We start from the raw sequence: 27,021 nt of genomic DNA, 5'->3' as shown, positions 1-27,021 counted from the left end.
TAAAATTATATCAGGGGCTTGATAAGGCAGAATCAAGGATCGCAAACAGCCCTTGAAACATAAGTTCCCCACCCCTGCCCTATAGGAAGAGGTGGGAAGACGTTGGCTCAACTGTTCTGGAGGGGACACAGACTCTAGACACAGACTCTCTAAGCATTCCATCTCACCACTTTTGACCTTGGGACATAAAGGACCCGCTTGGACGTGGACAGGTCCCGATATGAATATTAATATTTACATGAATTCTTGATCAGCTGCCTCCCTGACAGGCGGAGCTTGGTTTCAGGGCTATGATGAATTAGCAGAAAACACGTTCACACAGACTAGCTATACATGGCCCTTCATTTTTAAGATTATATCAGAGAACATTATAGCCTACATTCTTACAGCTTTTGAAACAGCACACACAGTCTGGTCTTGATCCGAAAAGATATGTCCGACTTGACTTCACAAACTGCAGATCTTTGTGGCATAATCCATGGGAAATGGTCGAAATGTTTGTGTAATTGATTTAACACAAGATATCGCAGAGATGGAATGTGTGCAATGTGACCTCACGGCCGTCTGTGGTGACCATGGTGGAATAAACTACAAATTACTCTTAGTGAGCTTCACATGTAACCCCCCCCCCACACACACTCTCACACACACACACTCACACACACACACCACCACCACCCTTGAATTCCAAATTCATTGAGAAGAACAACAGCACTAACAAGTGTGACAGCATGGCCAACCCCCAAAACAAACGTAAATCCTCCTTCAGCGATATCTAATTATGTAAAAAGCTGTGAAATGGCCCGGCCATATGGGTCGCTCGTATTTCAACATTTTACCGCTGCTGTGGCACACATTCTGCCAGCCGCGCACATGGAATGTCTTTTCTTTGGTGGAATTTGGGTTCTTTCTTTCTCCCACGACTGTATTGTTAACCGATTCACTGTATACTCCGCCGGGTTAGATTACAGGCTATCATCTGTCTCTTTTTGCTGTAAGTGGATCTGCTAGCCCACTTGCTTTTCACCAGACAATTGCAGACTTTCAAAGGGGGGTCTATAATGAGCGTGGAGATCCCCGCTAAGCTCCCTATAGTCGACCCAGCCCGGCCCAGCCCGGCCCGGCCACCACTTGTTCGGCTCCCTCAATCCACCACCTGTACTCCCTGAAAGGGAAGGGAAGGGAAGGGAAGGGAAGGGAAGGGAAGGGAAGGGAAGGGAAGGGAAGGGAAGGTGGAGGTGGAAGAGATTCTGTGTTTGTACTGTAGGCTACCTACCTGTGGATTCAGGTTTTATCGGACTCTGCCACTCTACCTTGAGTGGGTTAACCCTTTTAGAATGTTAGTGTGGGCATGGCCGGTGACAGCTTTGAATGGGCCAAAGACAAAGTACCCAACCCACACCCCCATCCCCCAACTTTGTGTCACCTCTGTCCCTGGGCCCAGGACTTGGGGAGACAAACAGCCAAAAAAATAACTTAACCCCTTGACGTAAAGCCTCTGATATAACATTATTGTTACCAAAATGGTAATGATCAAGTATTAACCTATTTCCTAAAGAGTCTCTGTAATGAATAGAAATATTGTTATGGTGTAGTTGAGTAAATAAGCCCTCGCATCCAGGTGCCCATGTCAAGTCAAGTCTAGTGTACCTTGTTGTCAAAAATGTTTGATCACAAATTGCATTTGACCAGTCTCCAAAGTGCATTTAAACTAAATGACCCCCCCCCCCCCCCACACACACACACACACTAGTATTCTCCCTCTTTCACCCTCTCTCTTAGGCGCCCCCCTCTCTCTAGCGCCCCCCCTGCAACGCACACATTGAATGTAACGTTTTTGCGCCCCTGCGCACACGCGCACACACACACACACACACACACACACACACACACACACACACACACACACACACACACACACACACACACACACACACACACACACACACACACACACACACACACACAATCTGTGCTAAGAGGCTACTCTGAAGGCAAAAGTGAAGGAAACCACTTCTGGTGGTTAAGTGAAAGTCCAGTCTTAATCATCACTCCACTTCCCCCAAGCTCATGTTGCTTTATTGCGTCAGACAGAGAGGACAGAACAGTCTTTTTAACACAAGCATAGAATCCTACTACACATCCTTGCCCAACCCCCGTCTGATATTTCCTGTCCTGACAGCTGTATAGTACACTTATTGAGAAAAAAAACAGAAGGCAAAATATGTTTTTCCTCATTCCTTAGTTTCAGTTCTGCATAGACCACTCTCCCACAACTGGCTTAACGCATTGATGCTGGATGTTGTGCTGCGCAACATTGGCCCTGGCACCTGGAGCTGCATGACGGAACATTCAGGCTTGTGAGATTTAAGACAATTTTATAAAAAATCTGATGTTCTAATGCAAGATGGGGGTCTTAGCCTTTCAATGCATCTTATCAGAGACGCATTTTGTCACCAGACTAGGCAGGCAATCGCTTGGGGCCCCCAAGCCTATACATGGCGAATAAGCTAAGACATTAAATTACAGTTGTGGTGATTTGTTGCGAATTTTCATTATTTTGTTGCGAATTTCCATTATTTTGTATTTTCGCTTGGGGCCCCAACTTACTCTAGGATCGCCATTGCATCTTATGTCTTTATGTGCTTCAGAGGCTGAGATATTTTGTTTTTTGTAGGCTGAGGGTACCTTTTCTTTGAAAGGGCTTAGGCATTCAGCAGCCTTTTTTGCACGTGCTTTAGGCATCAATGGGTTAAATAACTTAAAAGCTCACATGATCCCAATCATATGTCTTTCTTTTTTTCCCCTAAACTAATTTTATTTATGTGACATCTGCTGTTTGGATACAGCATCAAACTGTGGCCTGAGGTTCATTCTGCGCATCTCAAGACCATTGCCAAGTTGAAATGTGCAGCATTCTTGTCTATGTTGTAGGTTTTAGCTGTTCATGTTCTATTCCCACTGCATGCTGTTTTACCTGTGTTAACAATAGCAATATAATTTAATAAATGCATGGAAATAGAGTGTTTGAATTGTTTTTTTTGTGTGTGTTTGAGCCATGTTGCCCATCGCTGGCCTAAAAAAAATCTGAAAGCACCCCTTTCCAAGACAAGCTGTGCACCCCCAACCCAAACTTCTACACGTGTATACACATTAAAAAAAATGTTTAAGTGATTAATTACAATGATTTCTTGAGGCATTGACTTTAAATGTGACCAAGACATCTTTTAGTTTGGGTTTTGATTTGGCCTAATTGTCATGCTCCCAAGCAGAGTTTTGGTCACAACCTCAACACAAATATTCCACGCACCCCCCGGAATCTCTGAAGCACCCCCAGGGGGGTGCCCGCACCTCAGGTTAAAAAACAATGGCCTAGATCAGGGGTGTCAAACATCCGGCCCGCGGGCCGCATCCGGCCCGGATGTTTAATATATATATATATATCTTTATTTTTTTTTCTCGTTCAAAGAACTAACCGAAATGCGCAATTACGCCACTGGGTGCAAAATGGAGACCTGCATTACATTAACCCAATGATCCTCTCTCTCTCTTATACTGTTTATGTAGTAAAGTGCACATCACACTTCTATTAGGCCTATATAAATGGTGAATTTGTACTGTGACAGGCATTTCATAAAGCTCATATATCAAATGTTAATACTTCTTATTTGTATTGTATTGGTATTGGTTATAATTAAATAATAAATATAATTGTATTTGTATTGGTTTGTATTGAGCTGAAACGGGAAAAGGGATGTTAAAATGCGTTAAAATGCAGGAAATGACATCTAAGAAATACAAAATTTTCTGGGGAAGACCCCCAGACCTCTCGCCAAAATGAAATGTCCCGTATTTTGTTCGTTGACAGTTGCCAATGAATGAATGACATCAAACACATTTTGCATATGATTATCAGTATTGCATTGCTTTCTACATACCGGTATTCAGCACACTTTTAAAACATGCTAAAAAGTTAACGCGATAGTACTGAAAACTAATCCTCTGCTGTAGGGGGGGGGGTGTTGCGATGATGTTACTAATGCAGCCCACTTGAGGTCCACATGGGTTGTATACGGCCCCCGGACCAAAATCAGCGACACCCCTGGCCTAGATCATAAGACTCTAATACCATTTAAATGTGTAGAGGTCTTTAACTCCCTTGTCCAGTCCCACAACTACTCCCCCAAGGATGGAGTACTGCACGAACCTACTGGGCCCAGGCCCAGGGCCCAAGAGCCAAGAGGGCCCTGAAGCCCAAACCTCCGTGATACGAAAAAAGAAAACAAATCAATTACTTGTCTTTTGTGTTAAAATGGCAGATTTAACAACCATATTTTAACTATTTTAACAACAAAGGCTCTCTAAACTAAATTCTTTGCTAAACACCCAAACCTTTTGGAACCTCAACATTCCATGGTGAGGGAACCTTTCTTGTTGTCTGGCCCAGGGGCCCATGAAATCATAATCTGTCCCTGTACTCCCTACCTGCCCACCCGCTGGAGGAACGCAAGTACTTCAGGCCCCCCTGCAAACTACCAAGAATGGGCCCCCGAACGAAAAAAGAGGGCTCAATATCATGTGGAAGGGGCCCGTTTCTTTAAGTCAAGGGCCCATGTGGGCCCCCCGCCTCGTATGGGCCCTCCTGCCTCTTGGGGTATACTTTACGCCACTGTACCCACCCCTTCAGCACTGCACTACATCCCCCACCACCACCGCATGCATCACACCTTTGGGCACCATAAGTCACCAGCTGACGGAATGTGCCAGTTAAATTAACAGCCGTCACGATTTCAACACCAAGAGACTGTGAATACAAGCCTGACTGCCAACTACCCCCGCTTCCTTCTTCAGACTCCTCAACCCTACCTACCCCACCCATCTGGACTCTGGCCACTGACTTTCTCAATTTCACCTGCCAGGCACTGCTACACTATCCTCTTCAACATCCTCCTGTAGGCTGCTGTAGGTCTCTAGTGGCACTGAAGCCAGCCTGTTGTCACGTGTATTTCCATCAATAGGTTACCCAAAGATGACAGAATGTTACAACATACACAATACGGGAAACACTCATCTCATCTCATCAGTAGGGGCCATCGTGTCTTGGCTTCCCCCATGCTTCCGCTGCCTCCTTCCAGCTAACTACCCCACCCAGAATCGTCCTTCAATCAGCACCATCCGCTCTCTTACCCCTTCTGGGGCCTCCGGAAGTGTCAGAATATTCTGTCTCTGATCTTTTTATCACACTCCTGTTTTTTTTTCTTTTTTCTCATGCTTTGGTTTATTTCTCGTCGCTACATCATTGCGTCACCCATCCTTTCCAGTGAAAAGCAGCTGTATTCATACCAGTCCCCGCCTCACTCAACGCCCAGCTGGCGGCAGAATCATCTTATCTCATTTGATAGTGGCAGGTTGCATCTCTATTACCCCATACACAACTCAGGGCCGCTGACAGCTTTCGCCAGGCTCAGGACAAAGTCATCTGAAAGGGCCCCCTACCCAATACATACATTGTAATGGGGACCCAATTCTGGGCCCCTTTCTCTCTGGGCCTGGGACAACATACCTATTTGTCCACGCCGGTTGGTGGGCCTGACCCTGCTGCCCTCAAAACAGGGCCTGTAATGTAAACCTTGGCTTTCACACCCTGTTTAGATGGAAGCTGTCAATTGGGGCTGTCCAAACCCTTCCACGTGCCTTATCTCTCTGCATACTACGTAACCTAACACTAATCATGATACTATACTAGAGCCGTAACTGCTCCGTGATTGAATTGCCCTATATCCGAATTCAGCAGCTGTCTCTCCACTTCAACTGGTGTTAGGGATTAGCCAAATATTGTAACACTGACATTTAAAACATTCAAAATGACATTCAAAATGTAATCAGCATAAATGCAATCGCTTACTCTATATACAGGTCCTACCAGTCCTGGGCCTAACTGGAAAGTGACTTGTGGAATTCCACTAGACTCAGAAAAAAAGACTGAGGATGCATATGCTCTTTACCATGCCTTGAAAATTTTCAAATGAAAAATCGGTTTAGAAAATGAAGTCTCTCTCTTAGCCGGTTTTGTGAAGGTAAAAGAAGATAAAACAGAAGGGCTCTGTTGTGACTACTTCCTTATTTGGGTTTCCATAGCAATGTCATTCTGCCTCTCCCTTATGCCCCTTGATGCTGACCAGACTGCGTGATGTGGCCGTTTTATGTTTTTGTGACTTTCTTTTGTTGTCTACATCTCTCTTCAATCAGGCTCTTTCTGGTCTGGGCCGTGGCTGTGGGCAGCCCTTTGTAATTAGTTTAAGCTGAGCAATACCATCTGTTCAATAAAAACAACAAAGTCGTGCGAGAAACCGCTGCAGTGGTGGCCTCTGTCCTCTGTGGGCTGGCATGGGTCACGACTCACGACATGAAATAAATAAACTGCCACAGTATAGGAAGTCATTTGGGTTTACTGTACTGGAGGTGTATATGTGTTGTGGATTAGTCAGTGGCAAAACCATAGATCAAGCCATTTACACTCTAAATAGTACCGTAGATGGTTCTTTGTGCCACACATTTGTAATGTGAAATTGATTTTCTGATAAATGTAAACTCTTTATATGGTTTCAGTTGTCTGTAAACACAACAATACTGTGTCTACCATTGCACCATCGACACTGAGGGATCTTACCATTAACATATTACAACATGTTACACATTTTTTTTTTTAGAGTACAGGCCTATCACAGTTTGAAGTACATTCAAAAGCCAAATCAAATAGTTAAAAATACCCTATGTCGACTAGACAACTAACAGATCTTCCATGCACAATGCTACAGCTGTTTAGCTGTAAGTCTACATTCCTTTTACATTTCCTGTCTGGGAAAAAAAATCGACACCCTTGGTGGCAAAATCCTCTTTGGACCACAGCATTAAGTATCCATGAGATTACGTCGAGAGTGTATTTGCTATAGTCTTGTCCATTTGCCTGCAAAGTGCTTCTGGTGTTTCCAAATGTCAAGTGTTCTAGCCTTGGTAGTATGAAACGCCTAGTGATGGGATACTCCACGGAGTTCACCAAAGAGTATCCAATCACTGGCTGTTCAATCATGCACTACCAAGGCGAGAACACTTGACACTGAGAAGTGGTGAGTGTGTGTCAGCCTGCTGCCAGGTAAAACCCAAACAGGGTTGAGCTGACTGACTGGGGACTGTCCTGTCCTAGTGATTGGAATTGGATACTCCATGGAGTTCACAAAAGACTGGGCACAATCACTGGGCATTTCAGGCACTACCAAGACGAGAACACTTGACATTAGGAAATGGTGACTGTTCAGCACCATGAAGCACTATGCAGGCAAATGGCTTGTCAGCCTGCTGCCAGGTAACACCCAAACAGGGTTGAGCTGAGCTGACTGACTGGGGACTGTCCTGAGACAGTACATCACTATCTGTCTGCTCTGCTATACACCTGGAGGCCATACAGAGTGATTAAAGCAAGATTGTCTGCACGCAACTGCTATTAACTCCGCTTGCTGCTGAGCGTCAAAGTGATATAGGGAGTAGAGAGGAGGAGGAGTGACAAAAATGTGAGACATAAATATGTGTGTGATGGTGAGAAAAAGAAGCAACATTGTCTACGGATCAGCTTTTGACACGCGAAATATCACATAACCCGTGGCCAAAAGCCCTCCACAAAAGCAGACTTTCATGGAATTCGCTGGTTCTTTTTTTTTCTCCTCCCTTCTTGGACCACTGCCAGAGTTCAGGATGAGAGGTTTATCCACTTTAACAGTAAAAATGCAGCCATGTGTGCTGTGCTGCTGAGCACTGCCTTGCTGAGGAATACACACTGAGGTCTGTGCTAGCTAGCAACCACTTGTTTTCATGACAAACATCCAACTCAGACAGCCTGTTTTTTTTTTCTTTTTTAAAGTACTTGTTAATGTTTTATGTGGAAAGTATGTGAAGTGATTTAATGCAATTTTCAGCTTAGGCTGTCTTAAAAGATTGGCATGTGCCTTAGGTTTCTTAAATGTTCTGAGTTATGCCTACGTTCTTTGAAGGGAGAATATTACATTAACCCTGCCTGCTCTCCATAACACTAGGGGTGGGGGGTGGGGGCTCAGAGGATTTGAATCGCACGTCCAGCCACTCTGGCCTTTAGAGAGGTAGGAAAGACAGGAATTAGAGGCCATGAATCATACAGTCCTCCATGTTAGGACACATCAATCAAATACTGAGATAGATGGAGATTCACAGGGGGAGAGAGAGAGAGAGAGAGAGAGAGAGAGAGAGAGAGAGAGAGAGAGACAGACAGACAGACAGACAGACAGACAGACCGACAGACAGATAAATAGAGAGAGGGAGAGAGAGAGAGAGAGACTGGTGCCAGCAGCGCCTGGTGTGGTGTGGTATGGCCCTGCCCATGGAGAGGACTGTTGCTGCCCAACCGCCCTGTGCTGTCACTCGGCTCACGAGACGAGGCGTCTCTTTCATCTCCACCCACTGCTGCGCGCGGCCCACCCGGCCGCCTTTTCCATCCTCTCCCCTCATCGATTATCCATGGCTGGTGCTGCTCAATGAGTGATCCGTCAACGTGATTTATGACATGGCGTACAGCACAGCACCACACAGCACCTCACCTCACCTCACCCCCGACAGCCGCCGGGCCATATACGTAAGATATTTCAGTCCTATAGGAAGAAGGTGTGGATGAGAGGAGCCTGGACTTTGTCTGAGGTATAGTGTAACTGCTGAGGTAACCACTGCAGTCTTTACTAGCCTATTAGGCAGTGGTGTAGTCTACGTAGAACGCAGGTAAGCTATACACAGTATACCCACTTCAAAATTTCAGGGTTTACAGTATACCCACTTAAACTTGATCGATCCATTATTTAGAATAGCACAAATATATACAGTATACCCACCTCAAAAAAAATCTGAAATATACAGTAACCCACCACAAAAAAGTAGACTACACCACTGGTATTAGGCCTGCTCTTCCCGTGAGCATAGAGATGAAGTCCTAACTGGAACTGACATGTTCACACAGGATGTGACATAATCACCTCAATTCTTTTTTTAAAGCTCAAGCCAAAGGCGTGGGCACACATGAATGCTTACTCATTACTCTTACTCCTTACTCCTAAATTTTACTCCGCACTGCACATTTGTAAAGAAACTAGCCAGGTGTTTTGTTTCCCAAATAAGAAAAGGATGGTCACGATAACTTCGGATATGAAGTGGGCGCCACAGTCACGGGCATGGTGTCTTCAGTCCAGTCGGTGCGTTTCATTTCTTGTAACCACAAACATCTCCTATGCTTCTGGAACAGCCTGTTCCCTGTAGGAATAGAGTAACAAGTGTACTTAAGCTCTCTATTTTTTACAACTGTAAGCCTACATGCTTCAGGACAGCAGGTCTTCTGTCTTTAGGGTCTGCACTGTCTCTTTGTGTGTGTAAGTGTGTGTGTGTTTGAGCCGACAATGCGCGTAGTCAGTGGCGACATAACTTCTAAAGGGGTCAGTAGGCTAGATGCTTGCAGTTAGTGATGTTCCCACAGACAGAACACACTGTGATCCAGTCCTTTCTGTAGCATGATTGACTATCATGTCTCTATAGGATGGGATAGAATTATCTTAATTCATTATCTTTCTGGAAGTATGGGTGCAAAGGACCTCTGTACACATCTACTATTCCCTCTTGCTTTTTTCATCAAAACTGTTAAGCCAAATAGGCCATTTTGTGGTGAATCTGAATGGGCCCTAATGGAAAACACACCCACCCACACAGTGTAGTGGGAGCCCAAAGCAGCATGACAAGGATGGCATCAGCCTACCGGGACTCACTAGTTTCTTTCACCCCCCTTTCGGTACTACGTCATACGGTAATCAAACAATAGGCTCTTTCGTGACGAAGCAGTAAGATTTTTGCTAGGCAGTGGGCATGCGCACTTTGTCAGTTTGATGCATTCTGGTTCTAACCACAATGCATCAAACTGGCAAAGTGCGCAAGCCCACAGCCTAGCAAAAATCTTACTGCGTCGTCACGAACGAGCCTATTTCAAACAAGCGATTTAGGGTTAGGGTTAGGGTTAAGGTTAGGGTTAGGGTTAAGGTTACAATTAAGGTTAGGTTAGTATTACGTAAGATGTAAGTACAGAAAGGGCGTGAAATTAGTGAGTCCCATCATGCTACCTTCAGGGTAAACGTTTTGCTAGCCGACTGGACGCAGGTTTGCAACAAGTGGGCGAATACCTGGGGCCTTTTCTGAACAAGAGTACCAAGTGGCAAGTAAAGGTGGGCATGGTTTGGATGACACTGATGCAGCTTTTTGCTTAAATGTCTCCACCTTGAGTTTGGCGTTACTTACTGCAGAAAAGGTGATGTTTGATTTGGTTCTTTTTCCTGTGACTACATGAAATGCTTTTTTAATGAATGGATGACACCTGTATCTTAAAATTCTATATAACTTTTAATATCAAAATATATGCTCATTATAAAAATACATTTTAAAAACTTTTTTGACACAAAATACATTGATGTGCAAGACATAAATTGGTATTATTCACAGTTTGTGAAAATAAAGATGAATGTCCGCACACTGCTCCTGTGTTGCTTTTTTATTTTTTTCAAGTGAGCGCTTTTGAGCTTGTCGCTCTTTATCAGACTACTCTAGGGTTATGAAGAGCTGATGAAGAGCGACTAGCTCGAAAGCGCTAACTTGAAAAAATATAAAAAAGCAACATTCATCTTTATTTTCACAGAATTCGGACCTTTTATCATGCACCTGCATCTTGGATGTGCGCACCACTAACCTACTGATATTATTCACAGTTTTACATTTACATGACACTTAATAATACTAACGTGATACACAGTATATGAACATTCAAAAAATATTGCCAGTAAAATAATAATGCCTGTTAAATGACAAACGTACCATGTAAAAAAGCAGCCTCTTTCTAATGTGCTTACAAATAAACATTATGATCTAAAGGTACAGGTGGTGAGAAAATTTTGCAGCATGAACACAGTCACAAATTTTACAACCATGGTGCAGCATAGAGTTCTCAACGGGCCTGAAAATGTCAACCCGACCCTACCCGGCCCGTGGCTTTTAAAGCCCGAGCCCGATGGTACCCGACACATCACTAGAATTATCTAACCGAACCCGGCCCGAGGCCCGAAGTCGGGGGTCGAGTTTCCCCACGTTATCCTATGGAGAATGACGGGTTGTGGTGGGTCTTTAAGGGCACTTATGTGCAGTAAATTGCATAACCCACTTAAAAACCTATAGCCTATTTTCCACAATAGAAACATAATATGAAATGGGGAAACGTTTTAGGCCTAAGCAGAATTTAAGCAGAATCATCCACAGCGCGATTTCAATAACCTCCTCTTCACGGCAACAACAATCTATCCACCTTTTGTTTTGACTTCTAAATGTAGGCTTACTACATTTCCACCCCGTGTATCTGATTAAATGTAGGCTACGTGAAGTTGCCCCTCCCTCCTTGTTTGTTCATATGCGTGGATGAGATGGAAAGCCTGGCTGTGCCAAACATTGTTTAAAAGTTTCATAACATTTTGGTCGGCACACAAGGTTTTGGACATACTAAATTCTAGTGGCACCTGGGCTACGGTTGGTGCATTGATCAGCCATGTAGCAAAAAAGACAGATAGGTGAGAGGATGAGATCTTCCTCGGCTGGCGAGCGCTCCGCATGTGTGTGCGCCCCAAGACCCGACAGTTGCTTAAAAGTCAATTTGAGCACGAAAACAGCAAAGGCAAGGCAATATTTCATTCAAACAGGGCCTACACGCTCCAAATAAAACATTTGCTGAGGGGATTTTCAACCAGACCGCAGCGCGAGCAGACAGTCAGTGTGAAAAGCCAAGTCTACCGGCACCTTCGCTGCCGCTCGCTTACCATCGGTGCACGAGCCATTTAAATAGTGAAGTGGCATATCGCAACAGCACATGCGGATTAGCCAAATTATAGGCTATGCAACAAAGTCGCCAACAAAGCGTGGATTTAACGTTTAATACGCATATGCCAACGTTGTGTGAATACGTGGAAAGGATAACCTAATTGGAAAGCCACTGTCCTTTCTAGTATAGCCTATGTAGAAGACCGCTTCGGTTTCGTTTCACCTCATGGGGAAAACATAATTTCCATGCACTGCATTTGCTGAGACTACTAAGCAATAAAGTTAGCGATCAAACTAAAAATAATGGTTGTTGTCATTACAGCATTTAATAGCCTATGCTAGGCCTACTATGGCTGTTGTTTAAAATATTCATTGGATTGCCAACCGTCCGTTGTATTAAGAAACAAAAGTAGGGTAGACCGAGTACAGTTGAGTACAGGGTACAGTTTAGACAAACCAAATATCTCTGGGTAACAACGTAACTCTGATCTAATTTTTGGTGTGGACATGAGCATCGATATCTTCCTTGATCATGGGAAATTTGAAACCAGCACAGAACGCAGATCCAAAGATATTGGGAAAATGCTGTTTTTGACAGGTCAGATTTACCTCACCAGGTTCCTTCAAAAATGAATATCTAATGACCATTAGTTATCCTCTTGATATAAGTTACATGATTGCAAGCCATGATATGTGCTCTACAAGCAGACATATTTCCTGACATCATAACAGTTAAAAGCATTTTAATATCTTTATCAATGTGTGATCTGGCCAGAAGGGGACAGTTTAGACACTAGCCTGTAGTGCTAATTTCACTATGTAAAACCAATGTAAAGATGCTAACGGGTACAGTTGAGTACAGTATTTTGCTATCGGCCATGCTATTAGCTCCCATGGCTATTACCTCCCATTGATTACAATGGTGTCTCAACTGTACTCTGCTATGTCTCAACTGTACCCCACCGTTTTTTAGCTAGGGTACAGTCGGGACAAAAGTGCACCTTTTTTGTTTGATTAATTACATAAACATTAAACATCCTAGAGATATAATTCCTTGATTATATATTTGCCCACATCCTGAAAATATGTTCTGTCCAAAACAACTTTCTTTTTAGGACCTTTTAATGGTCTAATTTCTGCGTGGAAGGGGACAAAAATAAAAGTGTACCCAACTGTACTCAGTCTACCCTATGGTTCCATGAGCTGACATGGGACTCAATATCGTTAAAATTGCATCTAAGAACTTTTTTCCCGTTTTTATTAGTTTGCGTAATTGTAGCCAATGTAGTTTTTCTGTGCGTTCCGGGACCTCTTTCCAACTCATCATCGCTGTGATGTGATGTTTGTTTTGCGTTCTGTTGTGATTTACAAATTAAGCACTGCGCAAGGTTGCATGCAGCAGCCTGCCAGACCTTCGTTACGCAGGCCTACATATATTTAGATAGATAGGTCTAGCTTTACTGACCCATCAAGGGGAAATTCGCCATGATTCACGGTAAACAGCAGAACTTTTTTTTTTTTCACTGGGCGGAAAAGATTGAGCCCGCGGACCGAACCGACCCGAGCCATATGCTTATATTTTCGACCCGAACCCGGCCCGAACCCAAAGGGCCCGTCGGGTTTTTCGGGCTGACCCGACCCGTTGAGAACTCTAGTGCAGCATTCTTGCATCATATGCTGCGAGTCCAACAGTGCAAATAACATCACACAAACTAACACACAACCATCAGGTTTCCTCCTTGCCAGCTGACAGTTAGCAATTGTCTTTGACGTGTGATAAAAAAGTCTTTCATTTTACAGTGCCTAACAGACAAAGGCAAGTGGAACAATAACACAACCCTTTCGACTTTGAAGAAGTGCTTGTACTTTGCAGTGCTGCCTGCCTGCCTTGGGTGGAGTTAGGTGAGAAGTGAGAAAGGTGTATCCTGTGGTTTCTACTATACTGTGTCCCTGCGGTTTTAACCACTAGACACAGAGAGGCAAGAGGTGGTTGTGCTGAGGCGCATCTTCCTGGGTTTCTGGGGCGTGGGGGTGGTGCTCACTCTACGCGTTTTGCTGAAGCTGTTGTGTATGCTGTCGTGACGGCTCCCGGAGGTGCTGGCCGTCTCCTTGGACATGAAGGTCTTGGCGTCACACAGGCCCACGGCCAGGCAGCAGCAGCACAGCACACTGCCGATGGCCTTACGCAGGTCCGCACTGCCCAGCGAGTAGATTACGGGGTTCAAGGCCGAGTTGAGCACGGCCAGCGCGATGACCCAGTCGGAGCCCAGCAAAAGGCCGCAGTCGCGCGACGTGCAGAAGAAGTCCACCAGCAGCAGGAAGAAGAGCGGGCCCCAGCACAGCGCGAACACGCCCACGATGCAGATGACCGTCTTCAGCAGCCGCATGGAGCGTGCCCGGCTCTTGCTGGAGCAAGAGCTCACCGCCGTGCTGCCCCGCACGTGAAAGAAGATGGCGCCGTAGAGCACGCCGATGGCCAGCAGGATGAAGAAGAAGAGGATGAGGGTGAAGAGGATGTAGCTCTTGGAGTAGAGCGGCAGGAAGGTGGAGCAGCTGTCCAGGCTGCAGGTGCAGTTCCAGCCCAGCAAGGGCAGGAAGCCGATGACGGAGGCCAGCAGCCAGCACAGCACCACCATGGTGTAGACGCGGCAGGACTTCTTGGCGGACTGCTGCGGACCGGTGGCAATCATGGTGCAGTAGCGCTCCACGGCGATCAGCAGCAGGCTGAAGATGGAGGCGGCCAGGGCCACAAACAGGAGCCCCTCGCGCAACATCCACAGCGCCGGGGTCAGCCGGAAGGTCCACACCCCGGACATGCACAAGTTGACCACGTAGGCCACGCCGGCCAGCAGGTCGCACAGCGTGATGTTGGCGATGCAGACGTAGACCCAGCGGCTGCGTAGGCGGTGCATGCGGAGCACGGCCAGCAGCACCACCAGGTTTTCGAGGATGATTCCCACGCTGACCATCAGGAAGCTGGCCGTGGCCAGGCTGATGGTGGCGCGCGGGGGCCTGCGGTGCTCCAGCCGGCGGGTGAAGTTGTAGTGCGCCAGGATGATGTTGGAGGTGTTGGAGCCGTAGATGGTGGGGCAGGAGACTGCTGGGGAGTTGAGAGAGTAGAGGGCCTCCATAATGGCTTGAGTCTGGTGGTCTGCTGGTCAGGTATTTCTGGTGGTTCTGGTGTTGAAGTTGCAGTGACACTCCTGAAGTTCTGATCCTGTTTTGGTCTTGGGCTCAGGCTATCACTCCACCTCCACAACCAGGCAGAACTGTGACCTGAATAATGACCTTGAATTGTTAAAAAAGAGTGAAAAAATTAGTCAATTAGTTAGCAATTTACTGCTTGTAAATAATTAAAAAAAATAACATTTGTTAAACTATTTTTGAATTCTAAGTAAAAACAAAGTTCCTGAACTTGAGGTGTGAATCACACCCAAAGCAGTCGTGTGTATTTAAAAACCCTTTGGTTTCACTACTCCTTGTGGTTAAGTGACTTGGCAGTCTCAAGGGGGATTTAAATGCATGCATGCATGAAGTGTGTGTAGGTATCAAATCGCAGATTAAAAAAACCTGATTTCTAAAAACTTTATTTAAATGCTTGCATGCATGTGTAGGTATTGAGTCGCCGTTAAAAAAACTGATTTCTAAAACCATTTCAGGAAAGGACATACTTCTTTTAAAAAAAGATCATTCAACTTAATTTAAATACTTGCATGCATGTGTAGGTATCAAATCCAGTTTAAAAAACTGTCGTAGATAAAAAAAAAAAACTATTTCTAAAGACAATTTTTTTTCCAAACACAGTTCAGGAAATGACATGATTAAAAAAAAAGATAATTCAACTTTTGCAGCAACTCAGGCTTATTTAAATTAATATATCAGCTGGATAACGACTTCACAAGAGAACAAAAACACCCAGAATTTCTACAAATTACGAAACATGTCATCTCCAACAATCATTTAAAAAATGTCTCGAACAATTTTCTGTATTGTTTGTCTCTATGTGTTTTCTAAGTGTAAGAAGAAATGATACTATGCTGGTCCAGCAGTCTCACTCACCTCTGTAGAGATGCTACAGGCAGACAAAGCTCACTCTGCCTGTGAGCAGATGTTTTCGAGTGTTAAAAGGCAAGGAGGAAGGAAGCGTGCAGGTTGGCACACCCTCATACGGGAAAAAGACCCTGATGCAAACATAATTTCCCTCACGTTTTTTAAAAGTCTATGACAGTGCAGCTGCATCACTTGCAAAATCAATTTAAATGCCCCATTATGTGTGTGGAATGGTATAGCCTTCTAATGCCTCTCTATTGGATGAAAAAATATTACTTTAGTACTAGAGACTAAAGAGTTTTTAGTGATACACTACTCATGTTAAGACATGACACCGGTTATATCACTATTTATATTTATCATATTGTGTTTTTATGTTTTGAATGTCTTAACATGTGTTTTCCTTTAAAAAAACTATAAAACTATGAAACCATTTTGCTTAAACTGAATTCATTTAATTTATTTCATAATAATGTTTTTTTTTTTTTTTTTTTCAAACTTTGTTTATTAAGCAAAATTATCTCAGACAATATTTCACAAAAATGTACAGTTTTCTTTTTTGTTTCAAAGAATAATCAACCCCCACAAATACAAACAAAAACAGACAAACACACACAAAAAAAAAAAAAAAAAACCTACTCATCATACAGCAAATGCAAGATACAAGACATAATTAAATAGACATAGCCACAGCCAAACAAAACATATTAACCATGCTCAGCCTGCCCCCCTTAAGTGTTGGGGTCAGGAATAAGTGAGGTATCAGACTTGTTGACATACTCAAGGAATGGTCCCCAAAGACGCATAAACATTCCACTTCTACCCATCATTGACAGTCTGATCTTTTCCAGTTTGAGAAAATAGAGGATGTCCATGATCCAACGGGTATGTGAAGGTGGTACAGAAGATTTCCAGTTCAAAACAATCAGTCGTCTTGCCAGTAGAGTGGCAAAAGCAAGAACATCTTTCTTAGGTTTTGCAAAGGAAGCCAGAGAATATGTGTCCCTAAGGAGGGAGGGGATCCCAAATATCGCACTAAGTGCATTGGGTTCAATTTTTTCACCCAGTACTTCTGACAAAGTGGCAAAAATGTCTGACCAAAAACTATATAATGAGGGGCAATTCCAAAACATATGTACAAGGTTAGCTGTGGAGTGTTGGCATCTATCACAAGTTGCAGTTATTCCATCATACATTTTAGCCAATCTAGCTTTAGTATAATAGACACGATGTACCACTTTACATTGGATAAGAGCGAGTCTAGCACAGATAGAGGATTTATGTATTCGCTGCAATATCTCCGTCCAAATTTCTTGTGAAAACGCCACCTCCAAGTCCTCCTCCCATAATCCTTTTATTAAGTATAGGTGTTCAGGATTGAGAAGATTAATATGATCATAAATATAAGATATGGAACCTTTAAGAGTTCGTAGTGGTCTAAAGAACACATCGAGGGCTGTGCCCTCAGGTAGAGTGGGAAACCCAGGAAAAGTAGACTTAACAAAACTGCGGACCTGCAAATATCTAAAGAAGTGCTGCTGAGGAAGTGAAAATCTTTCTACAAGCTCCTGAAATGAAGCAAACACACCATCTATGTATAAGTCCCTAAAGTTGTTTATACCAAGACTTGCCCAGTTTGCACAATCACTCAACGAAGGCGGGAAAGCATGGTTGGCTGCAAGTGGTGCATGAGTAGATAAGGTCTGTAGGCCAAAGTACCGTTTAAACTGGATCCAAATTTTCAATGAACTTTTCACAATAACATTTCTAGTGTAAGGAGACGTGGAGGACTGAATGGGAGTATGAACTAAGGCATCCAGAGACGCTGGATAAGTGGAGTTTGCTTCCATAGCCAACCACTGAGGGCAAGGATCAAAAGTTCTTAGTTGAAGCCAATATTTAAGAATCCTAATATTTGAGGCCCAATAGTAGAATCTGAGGTTTGGTAACGCTAGCCCTCCAAGAGGTTTAGGTCTTTGTAAGTATTGTTTACGCATCCTATGGGTCTTTTTATTCCAAACAAACTCTAAGATCAAACTATCAAGCTTGCGAAAAAAAGACTGTGGAAGAAAAAGTGGTATGCACTGAAAGAGATAAACAAATCTCGGGAGTATATTCATTTTGACAGAGTTGACCCGGCCCATTACAGATAAATTGAGCAGTGACCAACGCTCAAAGTCTTGCTGTATACGAGTCAGTAAAGGGGCAAAGTTAGCCTCATATAGATCTCCAAATTTACGTGTGACTTTGACACCAAGGTATGAAAAACTATTATGAGAAACTTTGAAGGGCAAATTATGCAGGGGGTATGTTTTGGCAGCAGTATTTATGGGAAATATCTCACTCTTATCTAGGTTCAGTGTATATCCACATATCTGGCCAAACTTTTTTAGTGTGTCAAGAGCAGCAGGGACCGACACCGGAAGATCAGACATGTATAACAGAAGGTCATCGGCATATAGAGAAACCTTAGACTGAACACCATTTCGTGATATTTCTGTAATGTGTGGATTAGACCTGAGAGCTATTGCAAGAGGTTCAATGGCAACTGCAAATAATAAAGGGCTTAAGGGACAGCCTTGTCTGGTAGAACGATAGAGGCGAAAATACTCTGACTGAACATTATTTGTCCTAACTGAGGCTTGAGGGGAAGAATATAACAGCCTGATCCATGAAATAAAATTATCCCCAAGACCAAATCTCTTTAAGGTATAGAAAAGGTAGTCCCAGGACACAGTGTCAAACGCTTTATGAGCGTCCAATGATATGACCACTTCTTGAGTATTTGAAGTAGCGTTGTAGAGAGTGTTAAAAAGACGTCGGAGATTAGAAAATGAGTGTCTGTTTTTAATAAATCCAGTTTGATCTGGAGAGATGATCGAGGGTAGAATGGATTCTAAACGTAGAGCCAGAAGTTAAGACAACAGTTTGAAGTCAACATTCAATAAACTAATTGGGCGATAGGAAGAACAAAGTGAGGGATCTTTGTCTTTTTTTAAGATAAGAGAGATAAATGCCTGAGAGAGTGTTCTTGGGAGATCACCAGACTTAAATGATTCGTTGAACATGTCCAGTAGCAAAGGGGCCAGTTTAATCCAAAACTTTTTGAAAAATTCAATTGGATACCCATCTGGTCCCGGACATTTACCATTTTGCAGAGATATCATGGCTGTATTCAGTTCAACAAGAGTAATAGGATTCTCTAAAGACTGCGCAGATGCCTCATCAATCAGGGGAGTCTCCAGGTTTGTAAAAAAAGCATCAAAGTCAGGTGAGGCACTATGATCATATGAATACAGAGATGTGTAAAAGTTCTTAAAGGCATCATTAATCTCCAATGGATCAGTAGTGATACCATAGTCTGTTTTAATTTGTGGAATGCAATGAGATGCTGACTTCTGGCGTAATTGGTGTGCTAACAATTTGCTGGCCTTATCTCCATGCTCATAAGATTGAGACCTAGACTGAAGCAAGAGCTCAACTGTGCGGTCAGTAATTATCATATCAAATTCAGCTTGCAAAGAAAGGCGCTCTTTATAAACCTCAGGAGATTTTGATGTGGCATATAAGCCGTCAAGTTCAGATATACGTTTAGTTAAGTTACACAGTTTTTCTTTTTTAAGTTTCTTCTCAAACCCTGCATAGGAAATTATTTGCCCCCTAATGTATGCCTTCAGAGTCTCCCACAGTACAGTAGCAGACACATCTGGTGTTCTGTTAATGCTCACAAAAAGGTCAATTTGTTCAGACACAAATTTCACAAATTCTTCATTTAGAAGCAGACGTGTGTTAAGACGCCAAGGCACATGTTTAGTGGTAGGGACTTTAAACCGAATATTCATAGAGATGGGGGCGTGATCAGTGATGACTATAGCATCATACTGACAAGAGGATATAGATGAAAGCATTCTGCTATCAAGTAAAAAAAAATCAATACGCGTAAAAGTATGATGAACAGGGGAAAAGAATGAATAAACTCGTTTAGAGGGATTAAGAAAGCGCCAGATATCTAGAACTGAAAACTCTGCCATGAAGGATTGAATCACCTTAGCTGCCTTCGACAGTGGACGGACTTTGGGCGAAGACCGATCCAGGTAAGGGTCTAGCCAGCAATTCAGGTCACCACCCAGGATCAAGCGGTGTACTGACAAGTCAGGCAAAACTGAGAAAAAATGTCTAAAAAAGCAATCATCATCATAGTTCGGGGCATACACATTAGCCAGGACAACTGGTGTATTATAGATATGACCAGAGACTACAATAAACCTACCATTAGGATCAGAAATGGTATTTGAATGAATGAAGGGGATAGATTTATGAAACAAGATAGCAGCACCCCTCGATTTACCTGAAAAAGAAGAATTATATATCTGACCTATCCATCCCTTTTTCAGTTTTAGGTGATCTGAGCTTTTCAGGTGAGTCTCCTGTAAGAAAATTATGTGGGCACCTAAGTGTTTAAGATGATGAAATATCTTACTTCGCTTGATAGGGTTATTGAGACCTTTACAGTTCAGACTGGTGAATCTAATTTCACACCCATTAGTTTTGGTGTTAGGTAGAGACATGAGAAAGAAAAAGAAAACATGAATTCAACAATAAATGCCTGTGGCATGACATAATGCAGAAGTTAGCCTGATGAGTAGGAACAAAAAACAAACACAAACATACAAATACAACAAAACACTGACCCCCCTGTTGTGTCTTGCACTTACCTTTGATCCACCTGCAGATGGCGCCACCGCGCATCTATAAATAGAACCGCTGTAAATGAATTCGAGGAGTTGGAATAAATGAAGTGTACTGTACAGTCAGTGTCTGTCATGCCTGCGTGCTTACTTACTTACCTGCTACTACCTACGATACCACATTTTGGCGACGAGGATGTCCGTGAACGTACCCTTACCTGCTCCATTCCTGCCTTTTCCTGGGGAGCCGGCAATCGCATTGCCGACTTGGATGAAAATGTTCGACAATTACATGCTAGTCATCGCGGCTACGGGGGACTCCTGGCCAGAAGCTAGGAAGCGCGCCGTCCTTCTACATGCACTTGGGAGGGACAACGGATCTTCTATTCATTGCCGAATACAGGTACTACCTACAAATCTGCCCTGGAGGCTTTGAATAAACACTTTGTGCCCAAAGTCAATGTGATCGCGGAACGTCACAAATTCCGCCAGAGAGCACAGCGACCTGACGAGTCGATAAACGAATATGTTGCCGCCCTGCGAGAGCTAACATCCCAATGTGAATTCCGCACCATGGAAGACCAAATGCTACGGGATCAGTTTATCGAGCGAGTCGCTAACTCTCGCATCAGAGACAGACTTTTAATTGAAACGGACTTGACATTTGAGAAATCAATTGCTTTTGCGGTACAAATTGAAAGTGGATTGAAGAATGCTTCTGTACTGTTGGACCACAGTGCTACACATGCTAATGCTAGCACCTCTGCATCGCTGACGGTTGGAGCCATATACAGGCAGCCTCAAAACGACCGCGAAAAGAACAAAGGAACTTTTGGCGCGAATGCTGCTGCTGCTGCTGCTACTACTGCTATCCAGCCGCGGGCAGATGGTCGCTCCTGCTACCGCTGCGGTTCTGCTAGTCACCTTGCAAATGACCGTTCATGCCCTGCTGTCCACTCCACCTGCAATGCATGCGGGAAAGTGGGACATTTTTCGAGGGTGTGCCGGTCTGAACAACAACAACACGTTCGGCAAGTGGTTATGAATGACATTACAGTGCTTTACGTGACTGATACTGCTGCTGCCCGAGACAAGATTGTGTGCACTGTGCAGGTTGACACAGAGGGACATTCGCATGCTGTGCAGCTGAGTGTGGATACAGGCTCGTCAGTGTCCATCATCCCTGAGCCCCTGTACCGCACCTACTTCCCCACCTGCAAACTTCTGCCGCCTACTGTGAACCTGCTCACATACTCCAGAGACAGAATTCCTGTGACAGGCTGCATGGAAGCCACAGTCACACACGATGGCCGATCTACCACAGGCACATTCGTAGTGGTGAAGTCAGGCATGGCTTGCTTGGACTTGACCTAGTGGCTGCACTCCACATGCGCATCGAGGGCGCAAAAGTCATCACCACTCATCCTGGGGGCTCTCCTGCTGCTTCACCTACATCTCCTGCTGCTTCACCTACGCCTCCTGCTGCTACACATCCACCTGCTTCACCTGAGAGACAACTGCTGCTGCCTGCTACTGAGGATGCTGACCTGGAACCACACATCGTGGCTACCGTCTTCCAGGACTGCTTACCTGCCTGCTCGCCTACCATGCCCGAGTCCACTGCTGCATGCAACCCCTGCCAGTACAACTACAAGACGGTGAGAACTGCAACTGTACCGCATACACCAGCAGAGTTGCCTGCTGGACCATGGGAAAAGGTGGCCATTGACATTACAGCCCCCTTTCAACGTGCCACATGAGACTGTCGATACGCCATCACCCTCACTGACACCTACAGTAAATGGCCAGGAGTGGCATTAGCCTCCTGAGTCACCACAGAGGTGATTACACGCTTCCTGGCAACAGTCTTCAGTCGTGAAGGGAACCCTACCTGCCTGGTCTCCAACAACATCTGCCAGCTCACATCCCGTGAGTTTACCAACTTCCTGAGAGAGAGAGACATCATACATCTCCGCTCCAGTGTCTACGACGAGGCCATCGAGAGATTCAACCGGGGGCTGAAAGAATGCTTACAGACTGCAGACGAACTACACAAGCCCTGGAAAGAAGGTGCGACAGAATTCCTGCAGACCTACAGAGCCACTCCACATGCTACTACTGGAGCTACACCATTCGAGCTGCTGCGGCGCCGGAAAATGCGCACCAAGCTCAACACTGCACACTACACTGCACCACACTCACAAGTCATTCAGAGGGCTGTTCCCAAAGCAAGCTCTGGTGTACACCAGAGAGGGCAAGGACATGGACGGTATAGACAATCTGCCCTTACCTGAGTGCACACAGCTACAAACACCAGACCCAGGCCGACTCAGAACCTCGGGGTTAGAGACCCACCAGCCTGGCTTTCAGACTTTGTGAAGTGAAGAAAAAAAGAAAAAATACTGTTGTGATGTTGAAATGTACTTTGTAAGGATATACTTACCTGATTAATGCAATGTGCTGAAATATGTGCTGATACTAAATAGTGTGAAATGATACTAATGCAATGCCTAACTAATGATACTTACCAAGTCCCAGGTATTTCCCCATGCAATGGCTTAAGTCATAAATTCAGAATTTAATATTGTACTTAATTCCTACAGTGACAAGTAATGATATTCATGGTTTCAATGTTCCTTATTCCTACAGGTATCCAGTAATGGTACATTATTATCTTACAGTGATTAATCCATACATGAGATATGATGCAATGTTTTCTTGCCTAATCCATGCTTGTTACTTTAATCTTTATCAGTTAACTTTTACCTAGTTTCTAAGGGAAGTTGTTTCTTAAAAGAAAAGGGGAAAATGTTGTGTCTTGCACTTACCTTTGATCCACCTGCAGATGGCGCCACCGCGCATCTATAAATAGAACCGCTGTAAATGAATTCGAGGAGTTGGAATAAATGAAGTGTACTGTACAGTCAGTGTCTGTCATGCCTGCGTGCTTACTTACTTACCTGCTACTACCTACGATACCACACCCCCCAACACCACCCACCTACCCACCCGCGAAGGCAGAAGCATCCCCCCAAACCGGATGCGCGCCACATACCCTACCTCTTAGCAATCTAACTATCACGCCTAATACACCACCGCCACCTACTACCGCAGTAGAACAGGGAAAAAACAAAACACCTTGGCGATGGAGATGTGACAAGAAGCAAAAAAAAACAAATTCTGTATGCAATAATAATGCACATATAAAGACAATTAAGCAAAACCAAATAGGGTTAAATTTTAGAGAACCATAGGAAACCCAAGATAAGAAAAATAAGAAAAAAATAACTCAAACCAATGAGTCAGACCTCCAGAATGTCCATCCACGCATGTTGACCAGCATAGCGTTCAGTCGGAGGATTCAGTGTGGCCTCCCTTTTTAGATGCGTCCAGCATCTCTATAACAGGGTCTGTCCGTCCGTCCGTCCGTCCGTCCGTCTGAAACGCTTTCATTGAATTGTTGTCCGTCTGAAACGCTTTCTTTAAATTGTTCCTTCCTGTGGCCACAAGGCGGCAGACTAGCCATTTTGGACCGGAGCGAATGCGTGCAAGCATAGCCTCAGAGAGGATTTAACCGGATGCTAACGTTGGCGAAAAGTAGCCTAGCCACAGGCTAACTGACAAACGTGAGGCCAACAACTCAGCCGATCGTGATGTACGCCACAAATAGACCAATCGACCTCATATTTAGACACTACAATGTTGATTTCTGCCTTCGATTTTCATCAGTTAAGAAATCTAGCGTCGGATTAACACATTATTAAGGTAGTAAAGCGAATTGGCGCCATGTTTGTTTTCCAGAATAACCCGGGTAGAGAGCTCACGTGCAGCATTCTGGGTAATTGAGTTTCACGTCATTAATGTACAAAATGATTAAAAAAATCAAACCAACTGCCATTTGGAAGGGCAATGGTGCTTTTCGTTGCGCTCAGAGAGAGTACAGGAGAGAACGCGTCTTTCGTAATTGCTTTGCAGTCGTGTGCATTTGATAAACTCTGGCACGGAAGTTCACTGCTTTGTGCCTTGACGGTGAGGCTGGTATTGAAAAAAAAATCCATAATTCACCTAAAGGGTCAACCCTTCTATTTACTCTCAATGGTCAACCCATAAGCGCATGATTCACCCAAACGGTTTTATTTATTTATTATTTGTCGATGTTTAGATTCTTTCCCACATGCACATAATGCTGAAATGGCGTGATACTAAAGGTTGTTAGGCCTAATAAATGTCTGGTAATTTGTAATGTAGCCTACTTCATCTAGGCTATGTGAAATTTCAAATCACAGCCTATGGTTCTTTTCCAAATCCAAGAATGATGATAAGCTTATTATACCCTAAACTGCAAAAAATAAAGCCATGTCTCCCCATTTTGCTGCCTTGCTGCCTGCCACAATATTTGGAGTGTCCATGATGACCAATAAACAAAAAATACATCCTCGGGGGGCGTTGACAGGCTAGGAGGAGGCCAGGGGGGCGTTTGGGGGGGAAAATGGCATAGTTGGAACTGGCATAGAGGGACGCATCTGTTGTCCGCCTGTCGGCCTTGTTAATGTGTTTCTCGACAAACCTCGCTGCCTGAGCCGCATCTGTGAAGGACTGCGTTTCTCCGCCCGGTGCAGTTAAGGCTCAGTTATGCTTCCTACTTGTGCCACAGAGTGAGCTTGACGCAGCCATGATGCAGTTAATTCTTGTTTATGCCCTGTTTTGAAGCACGGTCTGCGCGATGTCATTCCACGCTGAAACTGCCTTCAATACAAAGAGTAAACTAGACGTGTCGGTTGTTTTTTAGCATCACAGACTCGACGAGAATGAAAATGAAACATTAAATCTTTATATCACGTGCATGTTTGATCGCACTGGCAGCCACAGTAGTAGTTTGGAACAAAGAAGTGGCTCATTTGTCGAGGACGAAGCGGAATGTTTCCTCGACCTCGGAACCACTGTTCAACTGTCCAAATAACTTCAGCGTCGTAACTTGCAAGCGCATGTGTTGTCGTTGGTTCGTGTAAATAAATCAAACAACAAAGCACGGGCAACTTATTTAATGAAGAGCTCACAGTCCGTAGACCGACGAAGGTTAGAACAAGGAAGTAGCGCTTGTTCTCGACTCGAGGACAGAGCAGGCTGGTCGAGAGGACCAATCAGAGACCTATTTTCGCCCTTTCACGCCGTCGCTCCCTGCGTCGAGACACAATTTTGGGGAGGTGCCCCAGAGTACCTGCGTGATGGGGGGGGCTTCACTACGTTAACTGCGCGGCTCACTGCATCATGATGCAGTGACGCTGATCTCGAGGCATAAACCACCCTTTAAGGCTCAGTTATGCTTCCTACTTGTGCCACAGAGTGAGCTTGACGCAGCCATGATGCAGTTAATTCTTGTTTATGCCCTGTTTTGAAGCACGGTCTGCGCGATGTCATTCCACGCTGAAACTGCCTTCAATACAAAGAGTAAACTAGACGTGTCGGTTGTTTTTTAGCATCACAGACTCGACGAGAATGAAAATGAAACATTAAATCTTTATATCACGTGCATGTTTGATCGCACTGGCAGCCACAGTAGTAGTTTCTTGGAACAAAGAAGTGGCTCATTTGTCGAGGACGAAGCGGAATGTTTCCTCGAACCTCGGAACCACTGTTCAACTGTCCAAATAACTTCAGCGTCGTAACTTGCAAGCGCATGTGTTGTCTTTGGTTCGTGTAAATAAATCAAACAACAAAGCACGGGCAACTTATTTAATGAAGAGCTCACAGTCCGTAGACCGACGAAGGTTAGAACAAGGAAGTAGCGCTTGTTCTCGACTCGAGGACAGAGCAGGCTGGTCGAGAGGACCAATCAGAGACCTATTTTCGCCCTTTCACGCCGTCGCTCCCTGCGTCGAGACACAATTTTGGGGAGGTGCCCCAGAGTACCTGCGTGATGGGGGGGGCTTCACTACGTTAACTGCGCGGCTCACTGCATCATGATGCAGTGACGCTGATCTCGAGGCATAAACCACCCTTTATGCGAAGGGTTGCTGGGTAACGGAGCCCAAACTTCACCTCGGGGTAGGAGTGCAGAATCTTTTTCACCGTGGCGAATTCCGCACGCTTTTTGGTCGCGGCTGGGGTAAAGTCGGGGAAAATCGAGATCCTTTTCTCCATGTAAGACAGAGGAGATGACGCTGCAGCCCGTCTGAGGATTTCGTTCCGTAATAGCTACTTGAAACCGATGGACTCGTACAACAAGTGGTCGAGGGGGCTGGTCCTTTTGGGGTTTCTCACGTAGAGAGCGGTGTGCCCGATCCACAGTGGGTTTCTCGTCGAGACCAAGCATTTCTTGTAAAAACTCGGACGTGAATGCAGTGGGCTTTGTGCCCTCGGCTCCCTCAGG

General features: G+C 44.5%; 1 protein-coding gene across 1 annotated transcript; it reads right to left on the bottom strand.

Moving 5' to 3' along the window:
* Positions 1-13,566: 13,566 nt before the first annotated feature.
* s1pr4 (sphingosine-1-phosphate receptor 4) lies at positions 13,567-16,347 on the bottom strand. The gene is made up of 2 exons (XM_063200155.1): positions 15,973-16,347; positions 13,567-15,201 (listed from the first exon to the last, which is right to left on the bottom strand). The coding sequence occupies exon 2, from the start codon at positions 15,042-15,044 to the stop codon at positions 13,872-13,874; it is 1,173 nt and encodes a 390-aa protein (XP_063056225.1). The 5' UTR covers positions 15,045-15,201; positions 15,973-16,347; the 3' UTR covers positions 13,567-13,871.
* Positions 16,348-27,021: the final 10,674 nt, after the last annotated feature.

The sequence above is a fragment of the Engraulis encrasicolus genome, chromosome 6, assembly GCF_034702125.1.
Source record: "Engraulis encrasicolus isolate BLACKSEA-1 chromosome 6, IST_EnEncr_1.0, whole genome shotgun sequence".
NCBI classification, from domain to species: Eukaryota; Metazoa; Chordata; class Actinopteri; order Clupeiformes; family Engraulidae; genus Engraulis; species Engraulis encrasicolus.
Note: the sequence above shows the minus strand (reverse complement) of the source record. Positions and strands in the feature narration are given on the sequence as shown.